Raw genomic sequence first — 12,355 nt, forward strand, 5'->3', positions numbered from 1 at the left:
ATAAGCATATGTAAGCTTAATAGGCACAACTGTCACTACATTCCAGCTTTCAGCTTTCTAAAGGTTGCAGCCAGGAATGAACTTGCTGTATAAACCAGTAAATCACTAGACTAATCCATGACCAAGAGGGATATCTCAGTTGCAGGATACTGCAGCTTTTTGTTAAAGCCTTCAGCTCAACCTTCAAACATTGCCTCAAACATCCTGCAAGCTGAAGGAGAGCAAAATGTGTTGTTCTAGCACATTCCCAAGTTGTAAAGTCAAGTTATGTGGGACTGCTGCAGTCTTGGGAAGCTTGGAAAATGGATCTTGCAAAGAAGACAAGGATGCTGTTACAAAGGAACCATGGAATGGGGAAGAATTCTAACACTTGGCAATTCTTTTTTTTCCTTCAAGCCAGCACTCACATTGAATTGATGGGAAGAACATTGTCTGCTGGTATTATTTCAAATTTTACACCCAAGGTGGAAAGCTGAGGTGTTTGGGGGTGAAAAGGAAACAGTTTTCTTTCACTCTGGAAAAGCTTTGAAGAAACACCCCAGATTTCCTGTGTTCCAGCAATATTTTAGCTCCCAGGACGTGGCTGATGTTTTTGTGTCTATCCCACTCTCTTTTAATCTTCCAAAGGAAGGGAGAATATTTTCTTTCTTCTTAGTCTTGCTTGTTTAAGAAAGCAGAGTGTATGAGAATGGAAGTAGAACACATTCATGGATCTCTAGCTCCAAGCTAGATTAGAGTGCTAAGAAATTTTTGTTTTTTTTCCTTTCCAGTTCTTTCCCAGGCATCAGCATGAAACTCACCTGATGCTGGACAATTGCACAGCAGCTCTCAGGGCCCCAAGCAAGAGCAGTAAATCTACCACATTTAATGTTCCTATTACTCTGCTGCTGGCTGACAATGGCTGTGATCTGCAGCAGAGACACCAGAACAGCCTGCAAACACAGGATGACAACACTCTTGGCTAAGTTGTCTCTTGAAAAAGCTTTGACTTTCTGCTCCTTGGCTTTCCTGACTGCTGAAGGAAATTTGGTAGCAGGCCAGCGGCCTCTTGAAGCCCTGAATTAGCTCCTAAAGTGCTTTGGAAGTGCTAATTTTAATAATAAATAATGAAAAACCTTCTTCAGCAATCTAGGGTAAATCCTTTATTGGCTGATAACATGGATTATGCCATCAGTTGGCTCATGGTTGTTAATTACTAAAGCAAGCAGGATTGTACTTAAAGCACAAACTGTACTAACTTTAGGACTTGCATTCAGACAGAAATGGAAACATTTATGCACTGAATTAACACTGAAGTTTTTCTCTGTTCATTCCTTATAAATTTCACTCCAGATTTATGGCCTCATCTTGCTGATCTCCATTCACTGGTGCAGTCATAATTCCCTCCACCAAACTCTTGTCTTGTGCCTGCAGAAATGAGGGACAAAACTTCCATGTTGATGTTCTTAAAGCTTAGCTTGCATTCCTGTTATTGGATGACCAAAGATTTCCATCTTTGGGGGCTTTTTTGGCTGGAGCAAGGAGGTTTCTGTTGACAGTTGCTGCTTTTGTGACAAAGTCCCCCCCAAAAATAATTCAATTTTCATCTTGGAAGGCTTAACTTTGGGCACAGTCGTGACCTTATTGTTACCATTTTAAAGCTCTTGGAACACCAGTGAACATACTGGGACTGCAAGAAAGAAAATTGGTTGGTACTGGTTGGCATCAAGGTAGCCAAGTTTAGCTATAGGGTTTTTACACTGCAAGAAAAGCCTGAATGATATTTGGCTTAAAAAGAGAACCTTTTCTTACTGACAACAGACTTGATTGCTGAATTATGCTGTGTAGCAATCTTCATTTGTTAGGAATATACCTTTGAATTCAGTCACCAAACTGCAGAAGTACCCTAAGGTATGTTTGAGAAGTAAGTCTGAAATAGGGGTTTGTTCCTTATGTGTGGGCACTGGCAGAAGAACTTGAAGCTGTGATAAAATTTTGTAGGTTATTAGCTGAGTATCACTGTGAGGAACTCACGTGGCAAACGTGCCTTCTGTCAATTGATCTGTTTCATAAATACTTTTTCAAAGAGGATTCACCAGTCAGATTTTTCTACCTAGATGTTGTGACTTGTAGAATTTATTCCTTATTCGCTTAACAGCTTAAATAAAAAAATATTCTTCCAGCATCAAATTAAATGAAGGGATGAGAAAGGGAAAAGGAAAGGTTATGCACTTGATAGGCTTTAATTGCAGCTTTAAGTAAGACTTTGTTATGTCTGGAAAGAGTGTTCTGGACTTCTGGAAAGGGACAAGCTGGAAACTGTTCAAGTAGGAAACTGAGACCTGAATGAGCTACAGGATGGTCAGCAAATCTTGGCTTTGAGCCATGTACCCATGTGTTACCCAGCCAGCAGCCTCAGGATGTATTTGGGAAGGTGTGAGGTATAAGTAGTAGTTCCCAGTAGGAAATAAATGTTTTCAGGAGGTCTCAGTACTCCATTAGGGGTGTGAGGCTGAGTCCTGGGGTGACCCAGCACCCAGTGCTAGTGGCCTCAGCAATCTTTTTCCACCCCTCCAAGCAGAGCCATACTGCTTGATGTGTGATTTACATGGGGTAGATCTGGTCCAAAACAGCTCTTAGGCTGCATGTGCTCTGAGCAGTCCGGGGAGCTCTGAAGAAACCAGTGGAATCACTTAGTGTAATTTCAAACAAAAACCTGCTACAGGGTGTAGTTTAGGAGAAGCAATAGCATGAAGGAACTAAAGGTGTCTGAGGACTTAATATTCACTCAGAGTTGTATCATCTGGACCCCTCAGTTTAGGAAGGAGCTTGAGGTGCTGGAGCAGGTCCAAAGGAGGCAACTGGGCTGGTGAAGGGATCCAGCAGAAATGCTGTGAGGAAGGGCTGAGGGAGCTGGGGGTGTTGAGGCTGGAGAAGAGGAGGCTCAGGGGAGACCTCATCACTCTCTCCAAGTCCCTGAAAGGAGGTTGGAGCCAGGGGGGGGTTGGGCTCTTTTCCCAGGCAACTCTCAGCAAGACAAGAGGCCATGGTCTCAAGTTGTGCCAGGGGAGGTTTAGGTTGGACATTAGAAAGAATTTCTTGCTGGAGAGGGGGATCAGGCATTGGAATGGGCTGCCCAGGGAAGGGGTGGATTCTCCATCCCTGGAGCTATTTCAAAAGAGCCTGGATGTGGCACTGAGTGCCATGGGCTGGGAACCACGGGGGGAGTGGATCAAGGGTTGGACTTGAGGAGCTCTGAGCTCCCTTCCAACCCAGCCAATTCTAGGATTCCATGATCTAAAAGTCCTAAATCACCACGTTCTTATTAAATATTACTGGCAGTGCTTGTTCCCTCTTCTCCATGTTGTAAGCTCCTCTCTGTGCATTTGTTTGCTGGTTTGGGTGGTTTAGGCAGTGATTAACCAATGTGTAACGTGTGTGTAATGTGTGCTGTTGAGTTGTCAGACTGAGGGAAGATGGTGTGAGGAGGAATAATGCTTTGGGGTTACTCACTCCTGGTTGTCTTGGTCTAACTGCATGCAGATCATTAAAAATTGCTCACCAAAACCTTTAAATGCTTAAACCTTAATGGTTTATAAATCTGGAAGAGATTAGAGAATGCAAAAAGAAGGAGCTGAGTAGCCTCTTCTCTTTACTTTGGTGCTTTGCTCCTTGGCTCCCAGCAAATTCATAGCCTTGCTTTTAGTTGGAATTCAGCATTCCTAAGAGGAGGCAGAGATTTTTAATATTGGCAAAGCAGAGATGGTGATTAAAGCACATCCTGAAGCAGGCTTGGGCTTTTCATGATGTTTGCCTGGCAGAGCACTGATGTCACTGATAACACCAGGTTATCTGACCACGTTTTGCTGCTCTGATCAGACCTCAGTTGAGCAAAGTTGCCTGAAGAATATCCTTACAAAAAGAGAAGATACATGAGGTGAAACAATAAATAAGAAAAGTAAAGCCTGGGTTTGCAAGCCTTAAAAGATGGAGTTTCTCTCTGCAGACTCATTTTTTTTCTAATAAATAGGCTAATTTCCAAATCATGTATCTAATGTCTTTTTCATTTTTTAAATTCAATAGATGCCTCTGAGGCAAAGCTAGGAGAGAGCAGGTAATTGCACAGATCTCATCTAACAGTTCAGTTAGAGGCTAAATGGTTTGCTTCGAATGCTCATTTATAAACTGCAAGTTGTGACTCTTTTTTTAATGTTTTATTTCACAGTAGAAGCTGAGCTCACATTGCTGCTGGTTTTGAACCTTTAGTACTTAACCTTTAGAACTGTAACTTCTCTTCTCCTTACAGGCTTCACAGAGCCCAATGTGCAATTAAACAGACTCAGGTAACTGTTCAGAAGATAGGAAGGGAGATTGAAGAAAAGCTGAGATGTACATCTACAAGCAATGAACTGGTAAGTGTCAGGATTTAAAACCATATTCTGTTGGCTTAATGAAGTATCTTGGCTGAAGCATCTTTGGCCAGAACCTTGTTAACACTTAAAATCTTTATTTGAACCTGTAATTTCAAATGGGAACTCACCTGAGAAGTGCAATGTGATGGATTTTAGATTTCTGTTTGTTACTCAGATGAATTGGTAGAATTCTTATCCTATTTTTACCTATTTTTTGATTGCTTTTATACTGTAAAAGTATATGTGTCACACAGTGCATGAGAGAGATCTAGCAGGAAAAATAAACTTTTAAATGATTTAGATAAATCTTGACAGGAAACTGGGGTGGACATAGAGTGAGGTGAGTCTACTGACTGGATCTTCTTGCACCCCTACTCCCTTTGGGTGAACAGAACTCAAGCAAAAGCTGTCAGTCAAGTGACACGTTCATTTAAAGCAGAAATTTTATTAGATCTTGGGATAGCTTTTGACAGTTTGTTTTGCCTGTCCTCTTCCCCTTTCCAAAAAAAAGTTTACTGGCACTGGTTTGTTCTCTTTGCCCAGAAAGGCTGAGTTCAGTTCCAAGCAATGAACTGACAGAACAAGAGTGGCTTGTGGTGCCATCATTAACTTGATGTTCACTGGCACATGTCTGGTGCCTTGTGTAGGAAAAGGCAGACTTATAATTTGAAGTTTATAAGGTGGATTCTGGGTTGAGAGTATTCAGCTGACTTCCAGAACTGTCAAACTGGTTCCAAGGTTTGATAAAACAACAAAAAAAAGGGAATTTATTTTCCCACTCCAATTAGAGGGCTGCATTTTAAACAAAGCAGCAAAGTTGTCAGCTTGCTTAAGGGGTGATACAGCATCCAACATAGAGCTTCTTTGCCTTCTGCTGGTATCTTGGCTGTTAAAAAGCTTTTAACCATCCTTTTTCAGTTATGAATATCCTTGTCCCTGTATGCAAAAGCTTTTCCTTTATAAATATTTGTAAGCAAAACTGTGAGAACAACACTAAAACCAAAAATGGCAATGATTGTACACGTGATGCAGCTTCTTAGCAACCATGGCCAATGATGTAAGGAACTGGAAATAAATATGAAGCAGAGGGAAGAGTTCATCAGGAGCTGATTTCTGTTCAGGCATCTAGTGTTGAAGTAGCATTATCTCCACTAACTGCTTGAAAAAGTGAAAGCTGGCAGAGTTCTACACAGTGACAGGGTCTGGTAGTACTTAAGACTTGCTCATAAGTGTGTCTGGTTGCTCCTTCAGGCTTTAAGTGCCAATAGGCACATGACTGGACTGAGGGGATGTGTCTGCTCTTCCCTAATCTGAATCTGTCTTCAGTTCTTCTCAATAAGTATCTGTTAAGTATGGCAGAGAGTCCTTCCTTAAAACAAAAAGACACTTGTAATAAAAAATTCTGCTTCACTATGAACACGGGTGCATAACTCAGGTGGAGACAGTGCATCAAAGAGGATTCTTTTAAACACAGAAGTAGATTCAGAGTAGGTACAGGACAACTGCTAAAACTTTGAGAGAAGGGATCTTTTGAATGTAATTGTGTGTGATGACATAACCTGCTTCTCTCTACATGTTCTTCCTTTAGTATCTTTTTTTCTCATCACCCTGAGGCTGGGAATTGGATCTAATAGTGCAGCTCAGACATCTCCAGCCTTTTTGCAGCTCCCTGCTTCAATTCAGTGTCAACTCCTCATTGCTCATCTTCCCCCTTGCTGCTGAACCTTTTGCCAGGCAATGCTCATTGCACTCGTGTTCTGCTCTTAATCTCCATGTGCTTGTTGTGCAGAAGCTTCCTCCCACTTCTTCTTCCTCTCTTGATTTCTGTCCTGGGCTGGGTTGCATCACTGAGCACAGGAGAGAGACAGGAGGAACAAGCACTGTGGGACACAGCTGAGTTTCTCTCCTTCCAAAGGAGCCAAAGGATTAATCTTTGGTAATCTATTTCCTGGGGTCATTTCTGAGCTCAGCTTGTTCCATTTTTCCCTTTCCTCCTATTATGGAACTGCTTGTGTGCAGAAAAACTTCTGGGAGTTTTTTGGGGTTTTGTTTTTTCAATCTTATTTTTCTTCCAATAGAAAAAGGAGAGTGAATGTTTACAGTTGAAGATCCTGGTGCTACGTAATGAACTGGAGAGGCAGAAGAAGGCCCTTGGTCAAGAAGTAGCCTTGTTGCAAAAGGAAAAAACTACTTTGCATGACAGAGGCAAGTGTAGAATCATTCCTGCTTCTCTTTTAGTTGTTCATAATTCACTGATCAGAAAAGTAGTGAACTAATTTATGAACATGGTGACCAACATTAAGATGCTGGTTTGTTTTTTGGTCTGGCACTAATATGCTTGTGTCTCTTTTTTAGAGAGTTTAGATAAACTTCACAGCCAGGTATAAGCTTTCACCATCTGTGATATATGGAATTCTGGTGTCCTGTCACTAAAAAAACTTCTTAATATATTAAAATTAAAAAACTTCTTAATGTAACACCTCTCTGAAGCAATCTTAAATTAATTAGAGATGTATGAAAAAATCAGAGGAGTGCACTACACTCTAGTGCACAGTGGCTGGTTGCCAGCATGTTATAATATCATGAGGGATGTTACTGTACCTGTGATTAGGAGCCCATTTAAAGTGTTAGAAGACAAAAATCCCTCTTAATAGCTTCTTATAAGAATGAAGGGGGAAATGCTCTGTCTTCTTGGTGTTTTATTTTACTGGGAAAGTGTCCAGTAGTAAGTGCTCCATCACTGTTTCTTTGGAGCTCACTAGAGACCAAGCTACATGAATATTTGGTCTTGTTGCAAGACTTTTTGGGTTGTTTCTTTTGATACTTAGTTGAGTCTAAAATAATTAATCACTATGAAAAATAAGGTTTTACCATTAAGTTAAATCTATCTGTGCAAGCTTTGAGATGCCTTAACTGACACACACCTCCACTGTTGTGGACAGAAGTGGAGCAGCTGTTAAATGAGGGTGAGGTTTTGTTGGTTTTTATTTGGCTGCTGTATAGTGCAGGAAGACTTTTGTCCCTCCTGCTCTGTCTGTCACTCCCCAGTTTGGCAGCCTAGCTTGGAAAATGGGCATCTAAAAGTAAAGAGGGGATTATTACCAACTTTATGTCAGTATCTAGTTTTAGGATTTCAGATAAAATACTTAGTACTGATTTTTTTTTTCCTTCTCTTGATTCCTCATGTTGTTTAGAAAATGCATTTGAGGCTGAACACCAGAAACTTCAAGAACATAATGAATCCCTGAATGAGTTAAGAAAGGAATGCACTGCTAAGAGGTAAGAGGACCTGTGCTTTTTCTGTGGTTGGAAAGGAAATACAAGCTTAAAAGTTGACCATTTGAAATGGGACTCATGCCACCAAATTCTTCCTAATGTCACCCCAAAACATCTGTTAAACCATCTCTGCTACAGGTTGTAGATATTTAAAGTGCCAATTAACAGTGGAGATTCTAGAACAGGTGCTTGGTTGCACATGTAGGCTATGATAGAACTTTTAGGTGTGTTCTGGAGAAACACAGCTTGGTCAGATTTAATTAGTCAAAATATTCCTTTAATCTGAAGTATAACTGAAAAGAAACGAGTTAGCTTTCTCTTCTGTATTTTTTTTTGTGCACTTAGCTCTTTTGGGGAGGGAATACTTGGGAAAATGCACAAGTGATATGGGGCTTGACATCTTTACTTAAAGTTTTTGAAGATACTAATGGCTTTGGGATCTCTCTCCCTGAAGAGAACTGTTTTTGAAGACGAATGCCCAGCAGACTATTCGATGCAAGCAGTTGCTGTCAGAGCTATCCTATATCTACCCTATTGATCTGGTATGTTTTTCAAAGTCTAAAAATCTGCTTTATGTGAAAAGAACTCCATGTTTATTACACTTCAAACAAATCCCATGTTTTATTCGAGATGAAATTTGCTCTTCTCATGCTGTTTTTTCCAGCTTTTTCTTGGATTTGATTGCAAACCTCATGGGGAGGGGACTTATGCCAGCATCTCTTAATTCACTAGAGGAGTAGAATAGCTGTAGCTGTAATTAAATGGATACTTTCCATTTTGTTTAAAATTATGTAAAGTAACACTGGAAGTAGCTGAACTTTAACAGAATGCACACAGACAGATGTGTCACATATTTGAGCTACAAAACCTTTTGTGTAACAAGTTATGATGAAGCTCTTCCTTCTTTAAAAAAGTTGCTTTCATTTCTGAAGTATCCAGAACGGGGATTAAACCACTGTGTCAGGTCACTCTGGGTTTCACTGAACATTTAGTTGTTTGTTTTTTTTTTTACAAAAGTGCTTTGTTGTCATCAGATTCTGTGCAGGTTTCTGTTTTCTGGATGTTATTGTTCCATTCTCACTTTCCATTGTTGATTTTAAACTTACAGAATGATCAAAAGGATTACTTTGTTTGTGGAGTCAAGCTTCCTAATTCTGAAGACTTTCAAGGTAGCTGGATATTCTTAATTGAGTTGTTACAGTTGACTGCCTCTAAACTACAAAAACTATAAAATTAACAGCTAGCAGTAGCTTAGCATCCAAATTTCTGACTGGAAAGGTCTAGACTTGAAGAAAATTTCTGCATTATTTATTCTACTTCGTGGCTGGTGCTAAAGAAGTTACTGTTGGCTTTTAGAAAATTACATCTGTGTTCTAAGACTCAATAGTGGAGCAGGAACAGGTTTCCCAGAGAGGCTGTGGAGTCTCCAGCCTTGAGGATGCTCAAAACCCAACTGGGCACAGTCCTGGGCAACTCTGCTCTGAACCATGCTATGTCTACAAAGTTTCTAGAGGTGCCTTCCAAATTTAGTGATTCTGCAAAATATCTGTGGCTGACCTAAAATTCCATTGTGGTTAATTTCAGTGCAGCACTGATCTCCACTTGGTTTTCTGTTGTTGAACCTCTATAAAGTCATAAAATGGTTTTGGTTTCAAAGGACCTTAAAGATTATCTAATTCCAACTCCCCTGCCTGAGCAGGGACACCTCCCACTAGACCAGGTTGCTCCATGCCCCATCCAACCTGGTCCTGAACACTTCCAGGCAGATGGCAGCCAGAGATTCTTTGGGCAACACAGGCCAGTGTCTCACCACCCTCACAGGAATTTCTTCATTATATCAAAATCTAACCCTATTCCAGAGGTATTCCCTCTTCTCCTATCATTACATGTCTTTATAAAAGGGCAGCAAAAATGCCAGCAATTATCTTGCATAAGTCCAATGTTAAAATTTCCTGTTGTATGGAGTTTTATGGCAAGTCCAGCTTCACTGGAACAGGTTGCCCAAGGAAGTTGTGGTTGCCCCATCCCTGGAAGTGTCTCAGCCCAGGCTGGATGGGGCTTGGGGTGGTCTTAGTGGGAGGTGTCCCTATCCCTTCCAATCCAAACCATTCTCTCTGTCTGGGATTCTTCTGCATATGGGTGTGTAGGGAGAGGACAAGGGGAAATGGTTTCACACTTGGAGAGGGGAGATTTAGGTTGGACACTGGGAAAAATTCTTTAATTTGAGGGTGGTGAGACCCTGGGACAGGTTTCCCAAGGAAGCTGTGGCTGCCCCATCCCTGGCAGTGTCTCAGCCCAGGTTGGATGGGGCTTGGAGCAACCTGGGCTGTGGGAGGGGTCCCTGTCCATGCAGGGGTTGGAACTGGAGGAGCTGGAAGGTCCCTTCCAACCCAAACCATTCTGGGATTCTATAATTCTACTTTATCTGCCTACAGTCATCCTGTTGCAGAAGCAAATACATAATATTCCTGTCCCTATAACAGCTGCTCATGTACTGCTGCATTCCTCTGCAAATATTCAACATCAATTGGAAATTCATTACAATCCCCTTGAGAATTTCTCACTCCCTGTACCTGCTCACTCCCTGAGGATTGGGTGAAAACCTCAAGCCATGGTCTAACTCTTTAAAGCCACCCTATAGGTTTTAACTTGTGCTAACAAAATGTTTATTGACTGCTAAAATGAGGGAGAAATAATCTGTAGAACAAATTATTTGTCAGTATGACAAATACTGGTGTGCTGCTTTGTTTTTCTGATTGAACTAAATGTGGGCTATAAACTCAATTTGGTCATTCTTGAGAAATCAGTGGCATGAATCTTTTGCCCCATTTTCACTTTACTGGTGCTGATTCTTTATGAAAGAATTGACTATCAGACTGTCTAGAAATTCTGTATTATGAAGAAGAAATACTCAGCAATCAATTTAAATACAGAGTTACATGTTAGCTGGTTTTCAAATCTATCATATTTCAGACTCCTAGTAGACAGTAATATTTTGAAAAAAAATGAGGCATGTAAAGTATCAAAAAAAATTAATTCCTTAAAATTTGCACCCAGTGTTCAAATCTTTTTCAAAATTATTGTATTTGAACACTATTTTAAGCTTTCTTAGAAGGTTGTCCTCTTTTGAGCTGATTTCTCAGGACTCCCATGTGCCTCAGAAGAGACTCTCATGTTGTTTGCACTGGTGTGTTCATTTCCAAAGAAGAAAAACAGAAAGGAAAAGCCCTTAGGTGGCTGAAAGATGTAATTTAATACACACCTGTGTGTATTCCTGACAGGTGAAGTTTTAAGGTTGAACCCTTAAATATCAAATAGAAAATAAGAATTTAAAACAATGGGTTAATCTGAGTTCTTCCTCTTATTGGCAGGGAGCAGAGTTCCTACCCTGGGGTCAGTGTCTCCCCAACTGATGTCACTAATGAATAAATTCAGGGAGGAATGCAGCTTTTCCCTGACCCTGCCATACATATCAGCTACATCTAGAGAAATGCAGAAGAGTTAAGACCTGAATTTTCATCTTGGGAATTTTGTTTCCCTTTTCCCAACTGTTAAGAATAACTTTTAACTTTGAAAGTGTAAAAATGACAGGGGGAATAAACCAGAACTGCGAGGAGTTGGAATTTATTTCAAACTTGCAGCTAGGATAATTTCTGATACTCCATTACCAGTATCATTCTCTGAGCACTAAGAATGAACTTGTCCTGAGCCTGCAGTGATTAAATAATGGATTAAATAATGGATTTTTTTTCTTATTGGCAGCAAAAGATGATGGAAGCATTGCTGTTGCCCTGGGCTACACCGCTCACTTGGTTTCGATGATATCCTACTTCTTACAAGTGCCACTCAGGTATCCCATAATTCACAAGGGCTCCAGGTCTACAATCAAAGATAATATCAATGACAAACTGACAGAAAAAGAGAGAGAGTAAGTATGGCATAAGGATGCTTATGCACTTTTTTCAAACCAACAAAACCATCACAAAACTCCCTCTCAACGCTTTTGGGTAGCGGTGAAGTAACACGGAGTTGGAAGTTGCTTCTTCCTGCTTTCAGGAGCTGTGGGACAGTCACTGGAGTTTCTCCCACTGGAATTCTGTGATCTCATGGTGTAGTTCAGCTTTGTCATTCTAGGTCTGTTGGCAGGAAAAATTACTGTACATTTGGCTTCTCATAATGACAGAAAAATGAAAATAATGTGTCTGATAGGTAAGTTTTGGTTGCTGGTGGGGAAACTTGTACTCAGTGCTGGTGAGGCCACAGCTTGAGTCCTGTGTCCAGTTCTGGGCCCCTCAGTTTAGGAAGGAGATTGAGGTGCTGGAGCAGGTCCAAAGGAGGCAACTGGGCTGGTGAAGGGATCCAGCAGAAATGCTGTGAGGAAGGGCTGAGGGAGCTGGGGGTGTTGAGGCTGGAGAAGAGGAGGCTCAGGGGAGACCTCATCACTCTCTCCAAGTCCCTGAAAGGAGGTTGGAGCCGGGGGGGGGTTGGGCTCTTTTCCCAGGCAACTCTCAGCAAGACAAGAGGCCATGGTCTCAAGTTGTGCCAGGGGAGGTTTAGGTTGGACATTAGAAAGAATTTCTTTCTGGAGAGGGGGATCAGGCATTGGAATGGGCTGCCCAGGGAAGGGGTGGATTCTCCATCCCTGGAGCTATTTCAAAAGAGCCTGGATGTGGCACTGAGTGCCATGG

General features: G+C 41.2%; 1 protein-coding gene across 1 annotated transcript in view; it reads left to right on the forward strand.

Moving 5' to 3' along the window:
• Positions 1–12,355, forward strand: part of UVRAG (UV radiation resistance associated) — a 106,019-nt gene that overhangs the window by 43,158 nt on the left and 50,506 nt on the right. Inside the window, exons 7-12 of the mRNA XM_071764176.1 lie at positions 4,286–4,391; positions 6,470–6,596; positions 7,586–7,670; positions 8,122–8,209; positions 8,776–8,836; positions 11,430–11,595. Coding sequence (XP_071620277.1) covers positions 4,286–4,391; positions 6,470–6,596; positions 7,586–7,670; positions 8,122–8,209; positions 8,776–8,836; positions 11,430–11,595 — 633 coding nt within the window. The remainder of the gene's footprint in view (positions 1–4,285; positions 4,392–6,469; positions 6,597–7,585; positions 7,671–8,121; positions 8,210–8,775; positions 8,837–11,429; positions 11,596–12,355) is intronic.

Source organism: Heliangelus exortis, chromosome 1 (assembly GCF_036169615.1).
Source record: "Heliangelus exortis chromosome 1, bHelExo1.hap1, whole genome shotgun sequence".
In the NCBI taxonomy this organism is placed as follows: Eukaryota; Metazoa; Chordata; class Aves; order Apodiformes; family Trochilidae; genus Heliangelus; species Heliangelus exortis.